Source organism: Neolamprologus multifasciatus, chromosome 7, assembly GCF_963576455.1.
Source record: "Neolamprologus multifasciatus chromosome 7, fNeoMul1.2, whole genome shotgun sequence".
Taxonomy (NCBI): Eukaryota; Metazoa; Chordata; class Actinopteri; order Cichliformes; family Cichlidae; genus Neolamprologus; species Neolamprologus multifasciatus.
Genome location: NC_140445.1, coordinates 49,697,909 through 49,721,642, shown reverse-complemented (window position 1 = coordinate 49,721,642; position 23,734 = coordinate 49,697,909). Strand labels below are relative to the sequence as shown.

General features: G+C 41.0%; 1 protein-coding gene across 1 annotated transcript in view; it reads right to left on the bottom strand.

Annotated features, from left to right (window-relative positions):
* Positions 1 to 23,734, bottom strand: part of nell2a (neural EGFL like 2a) — an 86,296-nt gene that overhangs the window by 1,435 nt on the left and 61,127 nt on the right. Inside the window, 4 exon segments of the mRNA XM_085164958.1 lie at positions 1,366 to 1,590; positions 4,542 to 4,718; positions 8,076 to 8,269; positions 11,687 to 11,827. Of these exon segments, the coding sequence (XP_085021084.1) occupies positions 1,366 to 1,590; positions 4,542 to 4,718; positions 8,076 to 8,269; positions 11,687 to 11,827 (737 nt within the window).

The window sequence follows — 23,734 nt, the reverse complement described above, 5'->3', positions numbered from 1 at the left end:
AAGATGCCTCCCCTCCCCCGCGACCCTGACTCGCATAGAAGAAGAAAATGGCTGGATAGATGAATGGATGGTAGAGATTCCAAAAATGATGATGTTTATTGAAAGTCCTCAGAGAATAGCTGTTATTTTCTGTCTGAGATGCGAACATCATTGCAGGCACGCGCGACGAGAATATTTAATAGTAGAATTTCAAGTGAGGGAGTCAGCCTTGGTGGATTAAGTCCTAAAGCTCCAGCAAACAATTTACGCTCACATTTGGTAATGAAGAGGATATTGCCTGCATAGTTTACTCTCTCCGTGACTGCTCAGCGCTGCAAAATAAAAACTCACGAAGAGCAGCTTTCTCCATCTGATTTACTTGAGCTGCTGATGTGAGTGTTTCTCCAGACGTTTTCAGCACTTCATCCTCAAACCTGTGTGCTCCTTTAGCAGAGGGGAAAAAAACATCCATGATTTCCTGCTGCAGCCGAGCCAGAGGCCAGGAAAAATGATGCTGCCAGAATTTCGGTTCATTTTCATTTAAAAGAACAGTCCAACATTAAAAAAAAAAAGCTCATTATAACACAGATTACAGACCTGAAACAGGAGTCTTGTCATCACTCTGAGAGGTTGCGAGGCAACCAGTGGATTTACAGCAAGTTGCCGCTCCGAACCAAGAAGCAGGCCAGCACGTTACATTGTAAACCTATAACTTATTTTTACACCCTAATTAACAACTAATTAAAAATGTTAATTAGTGACCTTTAAAGGAGCTGGTAGGTTTATTACCACTCGACAGAGCCTGTTTCTAGCTTTAATCTAACCGACTGCAGCTTCATATTTAGCAGAAATACGGTGCAGTGCATCCGAGTAAGACATTCTCATCTAATCCTAAACAAGAAAAAAAAAAAAAAGCACATTTTCCCGAAAGTATCAAACTTCTGCGTCACAGAAAACTGCATTCTTGTTAATAAATATAAATAAAACATGTAATCTATGATCTAATAAACTCAAAATTAGAAAGGGAATAATTGCGGAACAGAACATCATATCTTATTTATGTGAATTGATACAGCAGCCGTCTTGTTCTTAGAATGAATATTAGATTCATTTTTTTTCCAAAGCAATTACTGTGTGCATCTTGGTTTAACTAAATAGCTCCCAATAACTGCCCTTTTACAACAACTGGTAAATTCAACTTCTGTGAGGTGTTAAAGATGCACAAATTGCCTTTCTGTTGCAAATACTAGTACTCTGTTTTTGCCCCCTGAAAAAACACAAAGGGTTCTCACTTTTCAAGCCATTTTTCTTTTGTGTCTTGCCTGCCACAAACTAGAGAAACTGTAATTTGCTGTTTCCATGCTGCCGGCAGGACTAGCAGCTTACCTTGCACTGGCACAGAGTGCACTCTGTGCCATGTTTAATCCAGGAGGAGCCGCTGAAGCGTGAGATGTTGTGCTCGTCCGTACATGTCTTGGTGATGTCGTTGCGGATGGTGTCGGCCTGGCAGGGGTCGGTGACACAGCGGGGACAGCACTCGCCCTCGGGCACCACAGTAAACTCGCAGTCCACAGGCGGGCACGGCAGAGGCCAGCAATCCACCTGCCCCTGCTGCGAAGGTGGAGATGGAATTTGAAAAGGATAGCCGAGCAGAGAGAGAGGAAAAAGAAAAATAATCACTGCAAATGCACTTTGCATTTCCTGTGTCTAAACAAGTTATTCACTCATATGCACATTTCTCCTGACGTAGTGTATTTGTATGCTAGAGGGACCGTCTCGACTTGTAAGGAAGCTAGAAAAATAAAGATGAGCGGCACAGTCTTCCGACAGCGTCAGCAGTTTTTTCCAGACTGTGGAGGTAAATGTTCCACCTTTCTAATTGACTTGTTCTAGTCTCGTTGTTCTCCTATTAATCTTACAACAAACTTTCGGCGCAGAAAGCCTTCTTGGATTTTTCCCGCTGCCGTTTTCACTGGCCTGAGAAAACGGGTCATATATTTTGTCCATCCTTGCAACTCTTAACCGAACTGTACTCTACATCATTCTGTCTTGACCCACTTCTGCTCGTGCTGTCATACATGCGCATATCTGCCGCGCGCCTTATTGAAATGAAATATGAGTTCAGACTGTTTATGTTTAAGCACACCAGCAGATATAAAAGGGGTGCGCACGCATGGTGAGGTTTGATGCAAGTGTCCCGCCGGGGATATTCAATATCTCTCAAAATCATCTGACTCAGCGTTTCAAAAATGTTGTAGTAAATTAGGCTGGCTATAAAGCGCGCTCTCACACAGAGCTAATGCCCACTCCCTGCTTCTGTGCTGTGTGTAAACATTCGAAGTGGGAAATCCCCCCGAGTGGCACTTTCTGCTCGCTGCCAGAGGGAGGGATTGAGTGTAGCCTCAGGTATCTGTTCCACACTGTGATAAGGGACGATGTCATCTTTGTCTGTTTATGCAGATGTAGTCTGTTATCATACAGGAGAGGCCGATGTCGGGCACAGCTTTTCGCAAACAACTGACGTTGGACTTTGATATCTTTGTGATACTTCAGATGAAATCATTTTTTAATATGTCTCCATTCACGATATCTCACTGCTATTTAATCTCTAGATGTAAAGATTTGCTGTTTTTAAGACTGAATGTTACAAAATGCCTCTGGGAAATTAGAACTGGTGACATTTATCTTTGCTTGGGAATTAGCCTGCAATAATTATGCCATTTTTATTCTCAAAAATTAAGCTACTATCTACGTGTATGGTTGTGAAAATCAGATGGCAAATTGCAAGTGGCCCGTGTGTGCGCGGTCTGCAAAGGCCACTTGATTTCAAATGATTGCACGGTTCATGCAAAAGGATTCACATCTTGGACTTGAGAGGATGTTTTGCCCATCTCCCTGCTGTCACTGTGTATTTTAAGGCCCCCGCTGAGTCTGGACAGCCATGCCTCTGCTAAGTGTAGCAGCATTCAAGGTTCATTTCACGTCCCTGTCACGCTACTGGAGCCCCAGTACGGTATCGCGGGAGCAGCCTTCTCCCTTTCAAGTGCTGCTCTTTGTACTGCGTGTGCTGGTGGCCCTTTGCTCTGCGTGCGCCTCTGTGCATCTTAAACGGAGCATGTTTTATGTCTATCTGTGTGTACATGTGGACATATGTAGGATGTGTGCAGATTTTCAATCACACGTATACTATGTTTACATTATGTGTGTGTGTGTGTGTGTGTGCGTGTGTGTTGTTACAGGCGTGCCTGCAATCTCAAATGTGCTCGTGTCTGCTCGTGTCAACACGAGTGCCTACACTGAGTACTGTTTCAGCGAGAGTGACGCTGAAGCAAACCCATTTTCAGCCAACTGCGCTTCCCCGCTGCCCCTCTGCTGAGCGGTGATTTTCAAGCTCTTCTATAATGGCTCGCTGTAAGAAATCCAAAAAAGCAGCTCTCAGGTCCAGGCATCAGGACGGCATTACAATAGAGGGAGGGAGGGGTGTGAGAGGAAATGACATTGCTATTGCTACTCAGACCATAAATCTGTCAGAGTGGAGCCAACTTATGGTATCTTAGCTGCAAGTACGGCTGATCTTTAAAGGCAACAAAAAGAGGATGAAATAAATTGAAAAATAAGAGTTGTACAGTGCTGCTCTGAGATCCAAAGTGAAGACAGTTTGTGAGTCATTCAACAGAGGAACTGACACTGGTGTGGGTGAGTGTTACAGCATGTTGGAGGAGGGGGTGGGGTTAGGAGAAGACAGTGGGGTAGAATCTAAAGCGTTCAATTTGCATGTGATATGCATATGGAAATATGGTAAGAGGGGCAACACAGGTGGGAAGATTTATTGTTTTTGTCAGGTTTGTTGGGAAACGCAAAACGCCTCCCTGTTGCTTCAACATAAACCCTGTTAAAACCTTGAAAAGGTCAACGCAGCAGAAGATGTGAACACAAAGAAAGCGGCGCATACGTCTAACTGAGAAAGATCTGTGTAGTGAACGAAATGCTGTTTTGTTTCGAATGGGAAATGGGATTAGATGTAGAGGACACTCGAGACTAGCACCTCAGACATGCAGAAATGCAGAAACTCTTCAAAGCACAGGAATAACACTCCCTGTTTCACCCTCCCACCTCATAGGCGACACTGTACCCCTAACCTTGAATGTCTTCTCCAGTAAAACGTGTAATTCCAGCGCAGCAGACAGCAGCGCGTACAGTTCTTTGAATTCTTTAAAATTTCAGTAATCACTCGCTTTGGTTTTCCACTTGTGCAGAAGAAAGAAATCTTCATTTTCTCCTCTCTGCAACCTCCCCATTCACCTCTTAATCACTCCCCCCCTCTTGCCAAAAAACATCTTTCCTTGACTTTCTTCGCAGAGCACATCTCTCATTCATGAGCATTTCCATGGAGACTGGAGTATTTGTTACATCTCTCGTGTGGGCACTGCGGCACGGCAACGAATGCCTATGTTGTCTTCGCTATCACCTTAAACGACACCGCACGAAAGCGTTAAATACCTTGGCTCTTTGAAATATTATCAATGTGCAGGAGGGGGTTGGTACAAGCGCCCTTTACTCACCAGGCACTGACACTGCTGGCAGTTCTCCACCCACGTGTCCCCGCTGCCGTAGGTGAGCAGGCCGTTTTGATGCAGACACTGGCTGCTAAGTCGAGGGTCGCACTCGGGGCAGCAGAACAGGTCGGCGTTGGGATTGTCGCAGTCGCACACCATCCTGCGGCACATCACTTGGCCGGCCTGCGTGGGGGGCACAACTGAGCACTGAGCACAGGATGACGCACGGGCCAAAACAGCTGCACGCACAGACAAAGGCCTCTGCTTTGATGGGATCATTAAACATACATGTTGATGATTAATAATGTAATGAAGGCAGTCTAGCTCATGCCAAGAAAACTGTTCTGAAGCAGCAATTTACGACACGCCAGATTAAAGTGTGTACTCTATGCGTACTGATGCATAGTTTCTATTCATCAGCGTGGTGCTTTGGGCATCTCAGTGTTTTCAGACTCATCAGAGTACAGGAAGTAATCGGTGGCTTTGAGAAAGCGTGGTAAGAGTTTTAAGCTTTTTAGGATTTTCTAAGATTTTAAGAATTAACTATGAATTGGTTGAGAGAGAAAAAAAAAGAATTGCATGATAATTGATAATGAAAATAACCAGAACGACCCTGCAGTAGCCAGAAGGTGGTGAAAGGAACAGGTACTTCTTTTGATTGTTTCTCATCAATATAAGGCAGGGCCGACACTCCACAGAATCTTTATATGTGAATTAATCACAGTGTTTCAAACGCATGTCTAGTATCGCGAGCCCAACAGCACCCATTCATAATAGTGTGCAAATTTTCCATCCAATCCCATTTTAATCGCCGTTTTGCCTTCTTGTTACTGTTTAATTCTAATATTTGGATATTTTTCTGTGGATATTCATACGGTTACATTTTTCTCTTAACCTGGTATTTTGATATTTTTTTCTGAACATGTTTTTGAAATTGGTGCAGATGCATCGATGGGTTACACTCCACCCGTCAGCACTGCAATCAGAGCAAAACAATGAACTATTTGTGTACTGCTTGACCTCGGGCTGGACGCTATTTGTCTTTTCTCTGGGGTTTGACTTTGGTTTTCCCTCTTCAGTTAATCGCAGCTCTCCATGTAATATCCAGCTGTGTCCACCCACTTCCAAAACAATAACATGTTTACTCCTCTGCTCACTGAACTGCTCAATACGACTAATTTTGACAGGCAGCTCTTCAATCTCTCAAATCAATTAATATGACTCATTTAATTAGGGAGCCATTTCTGCCCTGGACCTTTGTAATCAAATGAATAATTTGCTGCTTGATCATTCACTACCGACACTAATCCACTATAATCACCTTCCACTACCGCCAGACACTTGGCATTAGGTTGAGTGAAATGCTGAAATGCAAAGTATGACTGCTCTGTGACCTGATAATCATGGAGGAAAAAAATGTGTTTAAGATGATGGAATGAGTTTTCTGGACCAACTGTTCCCAGATGCCTTGTCACTTGTCAGGAATCAATCAAAACAAGTACATCAAGAGCCCCGATCACTCTGATAGACCTTTAAAAAGGATTATATATAGAGAGAGTAGCTCATGCGCTTTAAATAAGTTGCTCACCACTACTGCATCATCTCCACCCATCCATACATCCTGATTTTAGGAATTTAGTCATGCAGAAAGCATCAGATCAAAATTCATTCACATTTTCATGCATTTTCAGTTACCGTTATTGCTGCATTACTAGCTAGAGAATTAGCCTAGCAGACAAAAACGAAAAGCACTCAGAGAGCACAAACCTACGCCAAGACAACTCCCTATCTGAGCTGTATTTACTTTTAAGGGAAGAGTATTGTATTTTGTATATAAACGTTATGTAGGAGGCGACCTGTTTAGAGTATACCCTAACCCTCAACCTATGGAAGCTGGAACAGGCTCCAGCCTCCTCACGATCCTAAATTGGACAAGCGGAAAAGAATTGATGAATGGATGATTCATTTGTAAATAACTGAGCATGAATAAACTTATTATATAATATAATAAGATACGGGACATTTTATGAAGGTTGGCTTTATTTGACCTTAAAGAAGTGGCCAGAGGTTCAAACTAACATGATATTTACAATCCCCATATATCATTGTCTATATGCCTATATGTTCTCAACACAAACAACGGCAGGAACAAACATAGTTGTAATAAATAGAACTAAAAAGTATTATTATTGTTTTGACCTTTAGGAGAGGAAGGAGAGGTTGGGGGTCAAATGTAAAATTGTAAGTATAATTTCTAAAATAGCTTTTTGAAATCATTACATTGACCTTGGAGACCTTGGTGGATGTAAGTTTGATCAGAATTCATTCAAATCTTTTCAAGCTATCGTGTTAACGGACAGAACGCCATGCATGCAAACGCTACCAAAAACATAACCTCCCAGACAGAGGTAATAAAGACTGAAAGTTACACGTGTGGTAAATTATCTGATCTTCTGCCGGAAATAAATGTTTAGCTGAACACACATTATTAAATTAAACTAAAATATCCTCACCTGTGGCTTGTTATATGTAAAAGCCAATCATTAATAAAGAATCAAGCTAATTCTGTACAATACTGCAAAGATTTAAAACTGTTCTGTCATTAAGAAAATAGCAAAAACTGGGAAAAATAATAAATACAATGCATATTACGGTCAATTTTGAGCCTTTCTATCTCTGCTTTAATCTCCAACAGCTTTTTGAGAGTTGTACCTCTTTCTTTAGCTGCTAAGAAATCAACAGCAATCACTGTAGCATGACGAAAATCTGTAGTTGCACTTCTTGCCATCTGTTTACCATGACTGGGTGAATGCTACAATTTCCAATTTCCACAGAGGCAGTAAATGAAATGCAATTTGCTAAGACGATTTTACATTTTTACACTTTTTGAATTTCGAAAGGTCACTCAGGAGCTAATTCGCACTTCAAAGTTGCCAAAGCTGGGTGCAAATGTTTGCTGTTGATGAGGTGTGACAGTGCCCAAAGGTGGTCTCCCATTTGTCCTACATCAATTATCACATGTCATGTCTAATTAAAAATTAAAAAGGGAAAGAATCATTTGTTGCACTGCTGCGCTTTAGTTGTTGTTTTAATAAAATGTCACTGCTTGTTTAAAGAGAAGCACTCTGACTACAGGATAAAACAAAGTGACGCTTGCTGCTGATTGGTCCTGTGGGGAACAACATCATTCTGAAAGAAAACCAGGTTTACATTTGCTTTGTTATATTATTGTATTTCTGGTTTAAACACTTGGAAAGCAGAGTGAAAAATAACAGCGCTGAAAACGTTTCACGCCTAGATCAGCTGAACGCACATACTGTAAAAGCGTGCACGCGTCAGAGACACAGGGGAAATCATTACTCAGCTATATACAGCCGTGGACACGTTTCCTCGTCTTTTCACTTGTCTGCCTCTTTTTGTTTCAGCGGATCCATTTACCTCTGCTTTGTTACTCTGTTCTTGGTTTGTTTGTTTCTTTGCTTTTCCTCTCAGCTTTCCTTGTCTCTGTATTCTCTGCTTATGTCTCACCCTGTTCATTACCTGGCAGGAGCACACCGAGCACCTATCGCTGTCCAGCACCCAGATTTGCCCGCTGTGCTTGACCTTGTTGTCATGGATACAGTCGCCGGTGCAGTTGTGCCCGTGGGGGCACCGACAGTCATAGCCTCCTTCCAGGTTGAAGCACACTGTGTCGTTGGCACAGGTGTTCCTTCCTGTCTTGCATTCATTAATATCTGCAGGGAATACAAAAAGCATGACATCATACATATGCTCTGTGCAGATAACAGTTTCTTCTTTTTTTTTATTATTATTACAAGACCAGTAATGTTGCTTTAATAGCAGGGCGATAAGGTAAAAGCAGTTTTCCCTGTAAACGTTGATGCTCTTATATGTCGGTGAGCAGCCATGCTTTTATCTCTTTCAGGACAACAGTGCCCTGCCTCTCTGTATGTGAAAATCGCTGAATAGAGGATTTGAAATGCAATTGTAACGTCCAGCAATAGAACATTTTTCAAATCTTGCTGGGAACACACAGTGTACAGCTGTAATGTAACCCAGAAACCCACTTTTGGCAAAATTATAACTTTCCTTTGTGACGAACACACAGGCAATTTTTTTAGAGTGGTTTTAATGCACTTTTTTCTCCCTCCTTTTCCTCTTACAACTCAAACTGACAGCTAAGATTGGGTCAACGAGTGGAGCAGCGCTAGCACTATTGTTACAGGCAACGCTTCGGTGTTACTGTAGATTGAGGGTTTCCGTTTTGACAGCTGACACTTTTTTCTGACAGGCTGAATCAGAGAGAATGTTTCCGAAAATGAACAGGCTGCAAAAGGAAATGTGATATTTTCAGGAAGGAAAACGCAACTCCTAACAACATATCTATGCAATCATAAAGGCACACAAACGTTTCAAAAATAAAACAACACCGAAAAAAAAACCCATCTCAAAAGTTAAGTGAGCTTTTCAAAGTGGATCACTCAAGATTTTTTTTTCTTAAAGTTCAGATTTCAGAAGCACTATTTTCAGTGTCTGCTTTTGTAATTTGAAGCCCTCAATCCTGATACTGGGACTTAAAGAGAGGGACTTAATGATGTGATAAAAATGAGGCATAAAAAGCCTGTCAATGGAAAATGAATGGGTGTTGCCATTAATAGAGGTCTGTGGCACTTAATGATGCAAGCAGTCATATTCTTGCATTGCTGAAATGTATGAACTGGAATTTAATCCTCAATTAATGCAAGGACTTGAAAAAATTAAGGTCAAATATTGATAAAGTAGGTGCCGTATCCTCTTGAGCAGGCTTTACTCTAATTAAGTCAAATAACTTGAAAACTGAGTTGCTACAGTAAAGTTGGGCATTTGTGCTCTGAGATCACTCAGGTTGGATGCTGGGGTGATGGAGGGGTTGAAATAGCAGACAGATGAGAAATGCAACTATACAGTCCAGATCAAAATTTTAAGACCACTTGAAAAATGGCAAAAAAAAAAAATCATATTTTGCATGGTTGGATCTTAACAAGGTTCAAAGTAAGCTTCAAAATGCAACAAGAAGAAATGGGAGAGAGACAAAATGTTTTTTTGAGCATGCAATTTATTGAAAACAATGCTTTAACTGAAACAGGCTGTTTTACATCTGATGAAAAGTTTAAGACCACATGCCTTTAAAAGGCCAAATCTGTGTATAAAATGTGGATTCGTTGTCATTTTCTGTCAGGTAGTCACACTGTCATGACGTTCTGATGGCAAAGGCAAAAAAGCATTCCATTTTTCAGCGTTGTTGGGTTGTTGAACTGCATAGGGTCTCTCGCAGCGCGCCATCGCTGCTGAGGTGGGACGCAGTAGTACAGTTATCTGGAATTTCTTAAATGATCCTGATCTGGGTTATGGAACAAAAAAGTCAAGTGGAAAACAAAAATTATTTCACCAGCACTGAGCCAGAGAATCCAATTGGCTGTCCATCAAGACACTGGACGATCCTCAACCCAGATTAAGGCCGTTACTAGCACCGACGGCAGCCCCATAACCATCAGACGGCATCTGAGACTGAAGGGCTTCAAAAACAAAAAAAGGTCTTCAAAGGCCTCGTCTGCTTGAACGCCACAGCACTGAGCGTTTGGACTTTGCTAGAGAGCACCAAACATGGGACATTGAAAGGTGGAAGAAAGTTTTATTCTCTGATGAGAAAAATGTAACCTTGCTGGTCCTGTTGATTTCCAGTGTTACTGGCATGATGAGCAGATCCCACTTGCGCCATAATGGTCTTTTCACTTCAGTGGAACAATGGAGCTTCAGGAGGTGCAGGGGTGTCAAACAGCCGCTGGCTATGTCCAGATGTTGCAGAGAGCATCCCTCATGATTGAGGGCCCTCTGTGTGGTAACCAGTGGGTTTATCAGCAGGACAACGCTACAGTACACAATGTTCACAGGACAAGGGACTTCTTCCAGGTCCAAAAGAGTGATTTCCCAATCACGCTTTTGGACCATCCTGTGTGTTCCCCTGTTCTGCAGAGCTCCTTCAGTGACAGACTGCTGCATCCTAGATGCATGAAGGAGCATTTCCGCAGGTCCTTCCTCCCTGCAGCTGTCAGACTGTACAATCAGAACTGCTCCCAACAAACATAGATGTTCACATCTGCGCTGTAACTGCAATAAGTTAATTAACCGATTCGCACTACAACCTGCTTTGCCTCTTATCTGTAGTTATTTTTATTTAATTTAATAACTGTACAGTACTCTCTGTATATAGTAACCACTGTCCTTGATGTAAATATGTAAAAATTGTGTATGTCTCTGTTCCGTGTCCTGTGTACTGTTTATTTGTATATGTGTCTTTTTGGCTGCTGTTACAACCAAATTTCCCCTTGTGGGACAATTAAAGGATTATTCTATTCTATTCTATCTAAATCCAGTTGAGAAGCTTTGGGGATGGACGACAGGGAAGTTTACAAAAATGGACATTTTGATGCCCTTTGTGCGGCCGTCTTCACCACTTGGAGAAATGTTCCCACTCACCTCATGGAAACACTTGCATCAAGCATGCCACACTGAATTTTTGAAATGATCAGCAATAACGGTGGAGCTAATCATTAATGAGTTCATGTTTGGAACTTTCATTTCTGTTTTCGGGGGTTTTACTTTTTTAAGGAGGTGTGGCTTTGAACTTTTGATTGGGACTGTATAACTGGGATTGTTTGTTTGTTATATAACGTGAGGAGAGTGAACTATGTTATGCATGTTTCCTGCCTGAAACAGCTTCCAGTTTTCTCTCTCTATGGCATAGCGTTATGTCAATTCCAACAGAACACATTTTTGGCATTTTTTTTTTAGAATCGGATAGACTTATAAACACAATTCTTTAAAAAAAAACAAAAAACATTAAAATAATAATTTTTAGGTCTAGTTTTGGTAAGTGTGAAATTTCTACCAACTTCTTTTAAGACTTTTGGAATTTTACACGATCATATTTATGTACTTTTTATAAATTATCTGAATTATTCGACTTATTTTCTTTTTTTAGTGTGTGAAATGTCACAATTATGTGTTCATTTTTTTACTGTGTCGTATGGTGTGCTAAATGAAGACGTAATTAACCTGAACCAACTTTATCGCCAATATTTGTGTTGTGTACGTGAAGCCGGGCTACTCACCTATACATGATTCCCCATTGGCGGAAAACAGCCCGTTGTCATGGTACCCATCCCGGCACTCACAGTGATACCAGCCGGGCAAGTTGACACAAGTGGATTTACTGTCGCACTCGACAAAGCCGTCCGCACACTCATCAATATCTGGAGATGGAGAGAAGATAAGAAAAGAAATGAAGAAAAAGAAAAGTCACCTCGGATTTAGTCAACATATCATGTTGGTTCAAAATAGTTTTTTTTACAGTGAATGAGGGTACTGAGCTGCATTCTTGCCTGGCAGGCATTTTCAACACCGACTGATTCATAATTGATAAAACAACATGTCTAGCATATCAGTAAATCTGGTCCGAAGGCTTTATTGATCAAGCATAGTTTCACAGCCAGAGAAGGACATCTGTATCAATAAAAGATAGCAGGGAATGAAGAAATCTAACATAACAAGCTTATTCTAGGAAGACAGCAGCGGGGAGCGGCTCCGCAGTATGGTGGCTTATGCGCACGAAAGATCCCCGGTTCGATCCTGAGAGGAGACACAAATCCCAGTGTCAGAAAGGGCATCTGGCATAAAGAAAATCTGCCAAATCAAACATGTGGAGCTACCTTCCATGGCAACCCCCTTGTGAGTACAGAAGCAGCTAAAACTAGTTTACTGTAGGAAGGTACAGAGATGTTACTGGCTTGTATCTGAAGAGGCCGTAAAGCTCCTTTGCAGTCTCATCTTCTCATCAAAATATGCAGTAAAACAAATAAATTCCACAGTGCGTGCACAGTTTTCTACAACTCTGCTTGGACAAAGGAGTTTCTATAATGCCTTTGGCACAGCTTCTAACAACCTGTGGGTGGCTGTCAATAGATGGAGGTGATGTTTGTTTTCACAGAGGTCCACTTAGAAATATCCTTGACGCTGCCTCCTTCAGCTCTTCTGTTTAATACAAGACTTTAGATCACACGTTCTGACTTTCTTCTCGGGTGCATTTTTCTTTTGCTTTTATCTCTTTTATTCTGTTTAATTCTCATTTCTCTCTTTCAGTCTTTCTGCCTATAGCTGGCCAACCTTCGACCCTTTCATTACGACGAGCGGCCTTGCAAGCAGCAACCAAGAACAAATCCAATACAGGTTTCAACAGTGAGCCTAATACACACAGAGAGAAAGATTACTCTGATATTTTAGCTCGCATTTAATTAAACTAAGGACCGGGCCCACACGAGAGAGGAAATAAAGCCTGTTATTACGCAGTGGGGCTAAATATGTTAGGTCCAGACATGCACCGTGATTAAATGTGTCTGCATAGCCAGTGATGGCTTTTTTATGATTGTGCATGATGCATGATGCTCTGCTCTCATTATGAAAATGGCAGTGTGCCGTGTATGACCTTCTCTGCGACTGCCTGCAACAGTATCCCCCACAGAGCTACAGGCAGACGGGCTCATGGTTGAGCCCCCCTCCCCTTCCACCGCCCAGGCAGTAATGGGATTAAGATCTATTGGCTAATGAGCCCTCAGCCTTTTAATAGAATTCTGCAGCAGATTAATCGTTGATCAAATGTCCCACAGATTAGGGTTTTATCTATTTAAAAATCACCCGCATTTGTCTGCATGAACTGCAGGCTTTCTAAAATTTAAAAAAAAAAAGTTTCCATATTGGTGAGGTTAAAAAAAATCTCGCTCCTACAAGCTGGCAGACTTTAAAAGTGAAACACACTTCACCAATTATATCAGTTTGGTGAGAAAGGAGCACCTTATTTCCCCCCCCTAAGGACAGCAATGTTGGCTTTAAAGGACGCTGTTTAAATCGCGAGTCTGCAGCAAATAGCATAACCAGCCGATCTTTGAAAATGAATATGAATTCACCCCACTCCTGAAGAGAAATATCCAATGCTCTTTGTTGCCTGTGAATTCCAGGGGCGATAAAAGCGCTGGGAGGTTTTAAAGGGAGGAGCTGCGTGAGGTGATGTTGCCAGTATATAAAAAAGAAATCATGCTGAATTTGTTGGAATGATTCTCTTCTCTCCAATACGGTTGTGTGAAGTAGTTCAAAGTACAACTGAGTAGTCAGATTCTATTTATAACAAACACAGAGGGCGAAGTCAGTCTAAAAATATGCTAATGGGTTATTTTCAGCCAGTTTCATTCAGGTGTATTTAAAACGCTCGGCTGTGTGGTTGTAACAACAGCGGGTTACACCTTCAGCAAAAGGTTTGTCTTTCGTCCCCTTTTTATCTTCACAAACCTTGTCAGCTACAATTATGGCGCAGCGCTTTTCAGCCTTCTGTCAAATCAACCTTTAAAGTGCTGCAATGTTTTAGGACAATGCAACTCATTGTTGTCGCACCTTGGATCCGACAAGGCTCGGTGTGCGAGGTGCGGCGGAGATGCGGCACGCTTGCACACACACAAAAAAAGTCTTGCCTCCCCTTTTATCATCTGGAGGATCGTTGTAATTAAACCATCAACAGCGACAGTCAGACAAGGGCGCTGCCGAGGAGCGCCGTCACTACTGAATCATGACGCTTTCGCTTTTGTTGAATCACAGAAGTGGATGGCTGTATTTTTACTTGATAAATCATGTTGTGCTTTTTTTTTTTTTTTTTTTAAATAAAACCCAGTCCAAAAAAACCCCATCACCATCACAAATAAATAAAAAAAATTTAAAAATGCTTCTCTCTCCTGGAGAGGTCAAGGCAGCAGTACAGCAGTTATTTTGGACTTACCTCACTGCATGAAAGACTAGAAAAACAACACAGAAATACCTACGCAGGGAAAGAGGATGGGCTGGATGAGGAGGAGAACAGAGATAAACGGAAGAAGGTGGAGAATAGAAAGAGGAGTAGGAAGAAAAATTAGAAAGACGAGGAGATGGAGGAGGAATCGTTGAAGAGACACTGCAGTTATTCTACTCGTTATCCTGAGTGGCAGCCTGGAAACAAGGGCTCTATTAAGGCAGCTCTCAGAGGACAAAGTGAGAAACAAGAGGACCATCTTTTCTCTGCCCTCCTCCTGGGCTTGTTATGCCACTCTGCCACGAACCACCCTTCCTCCCTTTATATTCATTCTCTGCCTTCACCTGTCCGTGTGTTACCTTTTTCCTCCAGCCGCCTGTCTCAAATCTAACGCAAAAATAGAGGTGCTCTAATTGTCACCGCTGCTAATCCCTGTGGTTTTCTCCCCCTCTGAGCAGAAAAAGCCAGAGTTTAGAGATGAGTTTAGCCTACCTCTTCTCGTCATGTCTACCTTTCATTGTTTCTGCTCCTGAACACCACTTCACTTCATTCTCACTGGCTATTCTGATGCATAAAAGGTGCAATTCTTTGACTTCCCCTTCCAGCTTTCCTTCCCTTCACTATTCTTCCTCCCCTGTTTTTTTTTCTTCCCTTCTTTGACTGACAGATAGTCCTAGGGGTTAGGATGCAATTCTGCTGCCTTGCATCACTCATTGCAAAGCCTGTCACTGCTGCCACGTGTACATCTCCCGTACAGTAACCTAATTCAAAAGGATTTCCATTTCCCTGCAAGTCCACCTGATAATCCTGATTGGCACAGGGAAGAATTATTCACACCAACAGCTCACCCTGCCATTTGTCAAGTCAAATGCCAGTGGAATATAAGTGGATTTTAAAATAGGCTGAATTTGTCATGTCAGATCAGGTTTAAAATAAAGGCTGAGAAAAGACCGGAGAATCGATAATAATGTTTGCGGAGGCGATAACGTAAGAAATGGATTGCTGATCGCTGTTCTTTTATGTATAGTGAAGTGTAATTGAGTGATTGTCACTGATCCTCGGTCTTCATTAAGAGAAAGAGTGAACTCACATAAATCAATCGCTGTGAAACCTAAGGCAAACTTAGTTACACACTGACTTCCTGAAGATGAAACAGACACTGAAAAGCAAATCCATATCTGCAAGCACTTGAGTAGGAGAGTGGATGAGTAATCACGGCAAATTGGAAACAAGTCTTGTGAACAATCGGTAGCTGCAAGAGCATACAGAATGCAATCAGTCTGCATGCAAGTCTCCCCCACCCTTTAAAGCAGGCCTACAGCTGAGACTACAAACAGCTTTGGGACGGTTGTTTTAGTTATAAAAATAGAAGGAAAAAAACCCAGAGAGGTCCTTTAATCTCCAAACGTCTGCCTGAGAGTATGGATGTGTTCGATAGATGAGCTAACAAGAGCAATGAGACACAAAATAAACATGTGCTGGAAACTTCTAATTTGAAGCTTATAATACCAGAAGTCATGCTAGAAGGGACTTTTGAATCTGCAATAACAGTATTTATTTGTATTAACAATAAAACCCATGTACATGACTGGTTCACTGTATCGCAGACAGGACTTTAAATAAAGAAGGAACATAACCTTCACAAGTTGTAATTGTCCACATTTTCTGCTATAAAGGTTAAGGCACTGAAAAACTGAAAACTGTCAATATGAAAAGTTCAAACTTCAACTTTCAACATAAATAAAATTAAAAATATCCATCAAGATAAGTGCAGCAATTTATGACTACCTCAAACTAACCATTAAGGCCAGCACAGTAATTTCAGTACTTTAAAAATTGCACAAAGTACTGCTGCTCTCTCATTTTATAACAAACAGGACACGGTCATTTTTTATTTTATTTTTTCTTGTTCAGTGGTCAAAGCGGCCAGAGGCTCGGTGTGCCCCAGCTTGTGATTGACATTTGCAGGTCGTAGATCCAGGCCAAAAGAGAAGGCCGATTAAAGAGTTTTCATTTACATGTAGTGTAAGTTATCACATGGTATTGTACATGTACATGTACTGTATTTAATAAAACTGCCATGTGTCTGCACGCATTTCAGCACTTCAAGATTAGCATGCTGTGGTGGATAGACAGCAAATGGTGCACAGTATTCTTCTTCACAGAAATGCATGCATGTCTGCATAAAAATGCTTCTTACAATACTATGACTCAAAGTTTGAGTCAAAGGAAATTTGAATGAATTGAACAGGTCATACCGAAGGGCAAATATTTGAGCTTTAATACTAATAAGATAAAAAATGCAATGTGTAGAGTGGAATGTGCAATTCCCGTGATGATGACGAACCCACAGATCGATTGACGATTGCTATTAGATTAGTGGAGTATTTAAGAAGCTTTAATCCTGTTGTTCTGGCTTTAAGGTTTGTTTTATTCTCACTGTTAAAGTAAGGGTTTTCACCTAATGCAATGTAGCTGTGTTCAGTGAAAATCAGTGTAAATCTTACTGATTTCATGCCAGACTGATATAAACACCAAAAAGATGCTTACATTGCTCCACATATGCGTTTTTCAAAATAATGACTATTTCTTCCTCTCTCAAAGGACAGCACAAGACGTATCATTTACAGATCTAGTGTATACTAGCCTGCAGAGAAAAAGCAAGCATTTTAATTTGTTTTGGACTTAAATGTACTCTAGCTGTTCTGTGGCCAGTGCAGATCGCTGCATTGCAGCAGGTACAGTGGTCGCCTATCCCTGCGAGATGTGTCATTTAGGTAGAAGCAGCGGGTTGCGCGCAGCTAAACGACAACTCCGGCCATTAGCGAGGCCTAATTAAGACACACTAATTACAGGTGATGGAGAGAGTGCTTTGAAAGGCCGACGCTAAATAAATAATGAATACATAATCACTGTGCTTAAACAAGCCGCTTGAGCGGGCCCCGAGGCCTTGTGGGTAAATTGTGGAGGGAAGGAGGGAGCGTTGCAGTGATGCATCATGGGAGCTGTCAGAGATGCATCACGGGAGCTGTCAAGAGGGTGGAAAAAAATGAATGTGGTTTTAGATATTCATTAGTGGTGGGTGGGAGGTGCCTAGGGAAGATTTCAAAGATGCAGGCTATTGTAGGGACACACACCGTTGCTCTCGCTGTTTCAAATTATAACAATCAGCAGCTCCAATAACTGTTGGCAGTGTTATAAAATTTACCCTGGAGTGGTCCGCTTTCATACACATGCAACCCATCTCTCTGTATATAATAATAAAACACTTAGTGCTGGCCCTATCATCTGAATGTGTTTTTATTTGATATTTATCTTCCGGCCTGCGTGACTGGGGTTGTCGGATATCTGGTTTATCTGCTGTTTAGTCTGTCTTTCAAGCCGCTCTTCTTTTTTCTCTGTCTAATCTGTCATGTTGTCTAAAACTCTGACAACCCTCCTCGAGTTCAACATCAATGTAAATGAGATCTGAGGGAACAAATTGTTTGTCTGGCCCCGTTCTGCTCTCTGTCCCAGTCAATATGCCAGCATGACTTCAGCACTCAGCACTCTCTCACTGCCTTCAAGGTTTCCTCATGAACTCACTGGCCATCCCCGCATCTCCTCCTATCCTCCTCTTCTTCTTCACTGCTCCCCCCCCCCCCCCCCCCCCGCCCCTTCCATTTTTTATATCCTGTTATAATTCCCTTCCTTTATTCTCCAACTTTTTGTCTCTTCTATTCTACTCTTATGCCCTCGTATCTGCTATCACCCAGTAATTAAATATCTTTTCTTCCCCGCTCAACTATCCACCCATTGCCTCCTCAAACAAATGATTTCTTCAGTTCCCATCCTTCTTCTTTTCCCTTTTCTCACAACAGGAAGAAATATTTGAGCAAAAGTTGCTAAAACTCGTAGAATATTTCTTTGGTAAAGCAAACAATTTAGCAACACTGATGAAAAGACACATTCTCTTTAGATTAAGTCTCTTCATGAGAACAAGACTTTGAAGGAAGACTTGTGCTGCCAAATGATTGCGACTTTAGTAACCAAGTGTGTTTTTTTTTTCTTTCAATATAACATCATTTTACAGTGTAGGTGTGCTGCACCAGTGCTCCTTGATCGTGCTCTTGAACATTAGCCTCCAGGAGTGTGTAGGAGTGACAAATCTAAATTGTATCATTAACACCAAACATAAAAATCTTTTATCTCTTTCTCCTTGTCCTCAAAGAACTTTGTCGATGCTAAAATAGCCTCTGCGTAATTTGGACCTGCTGATTAAAACTGCTCACAAGGATTCGAGACTGCGGCTGAATTGAGAGATGAAAGGCAGAGGTGTCCATCCCGAGCATCTGATCAAATGCTGCTCCCCCTTCAGCATCCCACAGTGTCCTTTTGAGAAACTAGCAAGAGGCCAGCCGAGGACAGCAGAGATGGCCATTAGTTACAGATCTGACAGCACAGTGACAGAAATTTTAACTGGTGGCCAAGCATCCTAATAGGCTTAGAGAGGCTTGAAAGGAAAAGCTAATGAGCTGAAAATAAAGGAAATGCAGACACTACCTCCCCATTCATCTTATAGGAACAGGTCAGCAAACACAAATCTAAAACCTAAACAAGGAGTGGATTTCCATTATTATTTCATAGAGGTATGGCAGGTCCTTGGTTAGCTAAAAGATTATCAGATCTACGATATTTATAAAGGCCTTACAAAATCTTCTTACATGTACGAGGTGCTTTCCTAAAGGTTTTATATCTAGAGATGCTTTAAAACGCATAGATTAATAGTTCCTCCTGCCCACTTATCTTAATAAGGCTAAGTACCTTTAGATGGGACTGGATAGAGAAAAAAAAAAGTATTATACAAATGAAAATAATTTCTTTCAGTTTCTTTTTATAGGGAATTACTGGATTTGCATCACATGGCCATGAGCAGGCATCATCATATCTACCAATTTACATCCAATTTTATTTACTTTACTCATACAAAACAGTGGTTATGGGATTTTATATTGCAAGGTAAATATGAAGCCATATTCTACTGAAACATATCAAATATTTAGAAAATGTACAATTTTAAGAAATTATACATTTTTATTGTAGCAACAACCTCATAAAAGTTGAGATGGCAGCACCACAAGACTGGATGAGTAAATCATACTAAAAAGAAATAGCTAGAAGAATATTATCCAACTATCGAGGCTAATTGGCAACACGTCAGTAACAATATTTGGTATAAAAATAGAGGAGGCAGAATTTCAGAATTTCTCAGAAGTAAATATGAAACAACTAGAAGGCTTTATTTAAGGTAATAATATCTATCTATCTATCTATCTATCTACATAGATAGATAGATAGATAGATAGATAGATAGATAGATAGATAGATAGATAGATAGATAGATAGATAGATAGATAGATAGATAGATATCTATCTATCTATCTATCTATCTATCTATCTGTGTGTGTGGGTGTGTGTGTGTACATAACTTATATTTCATCTTCAACCTTGAAAGGCAAGTTGTTGCCAATGCCCAAATAGACCTATATTTTCAATATTACATTAATCTCATCAGAAATGCCACTTTCTTTCCTTTTTTATATTGCTCTTTTTTTTCATTTTACTGCACTATTCTACCTATGTTGTGTTTTTTTTAATAATTCACATAAATTGAAGCTCCAATCTGGCTTAAGTGCAACATTAAGCAGCCAATTTACTAAAGTAGACTGGGTTTACTTTCTTACACTTTCACCTAGCAACATGGATTATATAAGATGCTGAAAGCGTGAAGCTCTGATAACTTCAAGTTAAGCTACATTTTATGATGCTTTCAGTGCCTCTGTGTTCTTTCTTTTTTTCTTTATTCATTTACTTTTTTGATGTATGCTTTGCATTTATGCTTGTTTACAGCAGGATGCATTATGGTTTTCATAAAAGTATTAAACTGTACCACATAGCACAGCCAGCCAGAGTTAAGAAGATGTGTATACTTGTTTGATTTTGAGTGGGGTATTAAGAAAAGTGTGTTAAGAATTAATCACCGTTCATAAAATAAAAACACTTTTAGACGATTATATCGACGATGGTCTAAGGAATATGTTTTCATTTGGTGAGCAAACGACTAGTGCGCTATACTACATCTTGGTGTTCGCTCGCTCTGTGGTATAGTATCGCTTCCTGTTCCTGCTCAAACACAGTGGTGTTTCTGAGTAGCTTATTTGCTTAGCAGTTTAATTAACAACTTTTAAATACATTCTTTTTTCACAGTATAATCTTCACGTGCTTCATCCGAAGCACACTTTCTGTGTACTCACTACCTAATTTATAGTATTCACTCACTGTCTCTGTACTGTTTCGCTAGCTTAGCTCGTAGCCGACCCGTTAGCACCATGGCTACTTCACCTGTCCCTTCTGCACTTTCTTGCTCATTGTGTCAGATGTTTAGTTACTCCTCGGCCTCCTTTAGCAGTAATGATATCTGTAACAAATGTAGCATATTTGCAGCTCTGGAGGCCAGGATTACTGAACTGGAGACTCGGCTTTGCACCCTTCTCTCACCCTTAGCTAGCCAGGCCCCTGTAGCTGGTGCAGCCGAAGATAGCGTAGGCCCCGCTAGCTGTTCCCCGGCAGATCCCAAGCAGCTGGGGAAAGACGGCTGGGTAACGGTGAGGAGGAAGCGTAGTCCTAAACAGAAGCCCCAGGTACACCACCAACCCTAATCTAACCGTTTTTCCCCACTCGGTGACACACCCGCTGGGGGTCAAACTCTTGGTAATTGGTGATTCTGTTCTCAGACATGTGAAGCTAGAGACACCGGCAACCATAGTCAATTGTCTTCCAGGGGCCAGAGCAGGCGACATTGAAGGAAATTTAAAACTGCTGGCTAAGGGTAAACGTAAATTCAGTAAAATCATAATTCACGTCGGCAGTAATGACACCCGGTTACGCCAATCGGAGGTCACTAAAATCAATATTGAATCGGTGTGCAACTTTGCCAAAACAATGTCGGACTCTGTAGTTTTCTCTGGTCCCCTCCCCAATCAGACCAGGAGTGACATGTTTAGCCGCATGTTCTCCTTAAATTGCTGGCTGTCTGAGTGGTGTCCCAGAAACGATGTGGGCTTCATAGATAATTGGCAAACCTTCTGGAGGAAACCTGGTCTTGTTAGGAGAGATGGCATCCATCCCACTTTGGATGGAGCAGCTCTCATTTCTAGAAATATCGACAAATTTATTAAACCCCTCAAAATATGACTATCCAGAGTTGGGACCAGGAAGCAGAGTTGCAGTCTTACACGCCTCTCTGCAGCTTCTCTCCTCCTGCTACCCCCCCAAAAACCCATCTCCATAGAGACTGTGTCTGCTTCCAAAAAGACAAAAAACAAACTAAAAACCAGCAACAAACAACTTAAACATTTACAAAGAAAGAATAATACAGTATCCACATCTGAACCAAAGAGTAAAACAGTGAAATGTGGATTATTAAATATTAGGTCTCTCTCCTCCAAGTCTCTGTTAGTACATGACTTAATAATTGATCAACAAATTGATTTACTCTGCCTTACAGAAACCTGGTTGCAGCAGGATGATTATGTTAGTTTAAATGAATCAACACCCCCGAGTCATTCTAACTACCAGAAATCTCGAAGCACAGGTCGAGGGGGCGGTGTGGCAGCAATTTTTCACACCAGTCTATTAATTAATGAAAGACCAAGACAGACTTTTAATTCATTTGAAAGCCTGATGCTTAACATTGTCCACCCCAGCTGTGAAACTCAGAAACCAGTCTTACTTGTTATCATCTATCGTCCACCTGGGCCTTACACAGAGTTTCTGTCTGATTTCTCAGACTTTTTATCTGATTTAGTTCTGAGCTCAGATAAAATAATTATTGTGGGTGATTTTAACATCCATGTTGATGCTAAAAATGACAGCCTCAACATGGCATTTAATCTGTTGTTAGACTCAATTGGTTTCTCTCAAAATGTAAAAGAACCCACCCACCACTTTAATCACACTCTAGATCTTGTTTTAACATATGGCATAGAAACTGAACATTTAACAGTGTTTCCTGAAAACCCTCTCCTGTCTGATCATTTCCTGATAACATTTACATTTACAATAATTGATTACGCAGCAGTGGAGAGTGGACTTTATCAAAGTAGATGTCTTTCTGAAAGCGCTGTAACTAAGTTTAAGAATATAATCCAGCCACTGTTATCATCGTCAATGCCCTGTACCAACACAGAGCAGAGCAGCTATCTGAACGCTACCCCAACAGAGGTCGATTATCTTGTTAATAATTTCACCTCCTCACTACGTACGACTCTGGATACTGTAGCTCCAGTGAAAACTAAGGTCTCTAATCAGAAGTACCTGACCCCGTGGTATAATTCTCAAACACGTACCCTAAAGCAGATGACTCGTAATCTGGAGAGGAAATGGCGTGTCACAAATTTAGAGGATCATCATTTAGCCTGGAGAAATAGTTTGTTGCTTTATAAGAAAGCCCTCCGCAAAGCCAGAACAGCTTACTACTCATCACTGATTGAAGAAAATAAGAACAACCCCAGGTTTCTCTTCAGCACTGTAGCCAGGCTGACAAAAAGTCAGAGCTCTTTTGAGCCAACCATCCCTTTAACGTTAACTAATGATGACTTCATGAACTTCTTCACAAATAAAATTTTTATCATTAGAGAAAAAATTACCAATAATCATCCCACAGATGTAATATTATCTACAGCTACTCTTAGTACCATTGATGTTAAGTTAGACTCTTTTTCTCCAATCGATCTTTCTGAGTTAACTTCAATAATTACTTCCTCCAAACCATCAACGTGTCTTTTAGACCCCATTCCTACAAAACTGCTCAAAGAAGTCCTGCCATTGATTAATTCTTCGATCTTATATATGATCAACCTATCTCTAATAATCGGCTATGTACCACAGGCCTTCAAGGTGGCTGCAGTTAAACCTTTACTCAAAAAGCCATCTCTAGACCCAGCAGTCTTAGCTAATTATAGGCCAATCTCCAACCTTCCTTTCATATCAAAAATCCTTGAAAGAGTAGTTGTCAAACAGCTAACAGATCATCTGCAGAGGAACGGTTTATTTGAAGAGTTTCAGTCAGGTTTCAGAGCTCATCACAGCACAGAAACAGCTTTAGTGAAGGTTACAAATGATCTTCTTATGGCCTCTGACAGTGGACTCATCTCTGTGCTTGTCCTTCTTGACCTTAGTGCAGCATTCGATACTGTTGACCATAATATCCTATTAGAGCGATTAGAACATGCTGTAGGTATTACAGGTATTGCACTGCAGTGGTTTGTATCATATCTATCTAATAGACTCC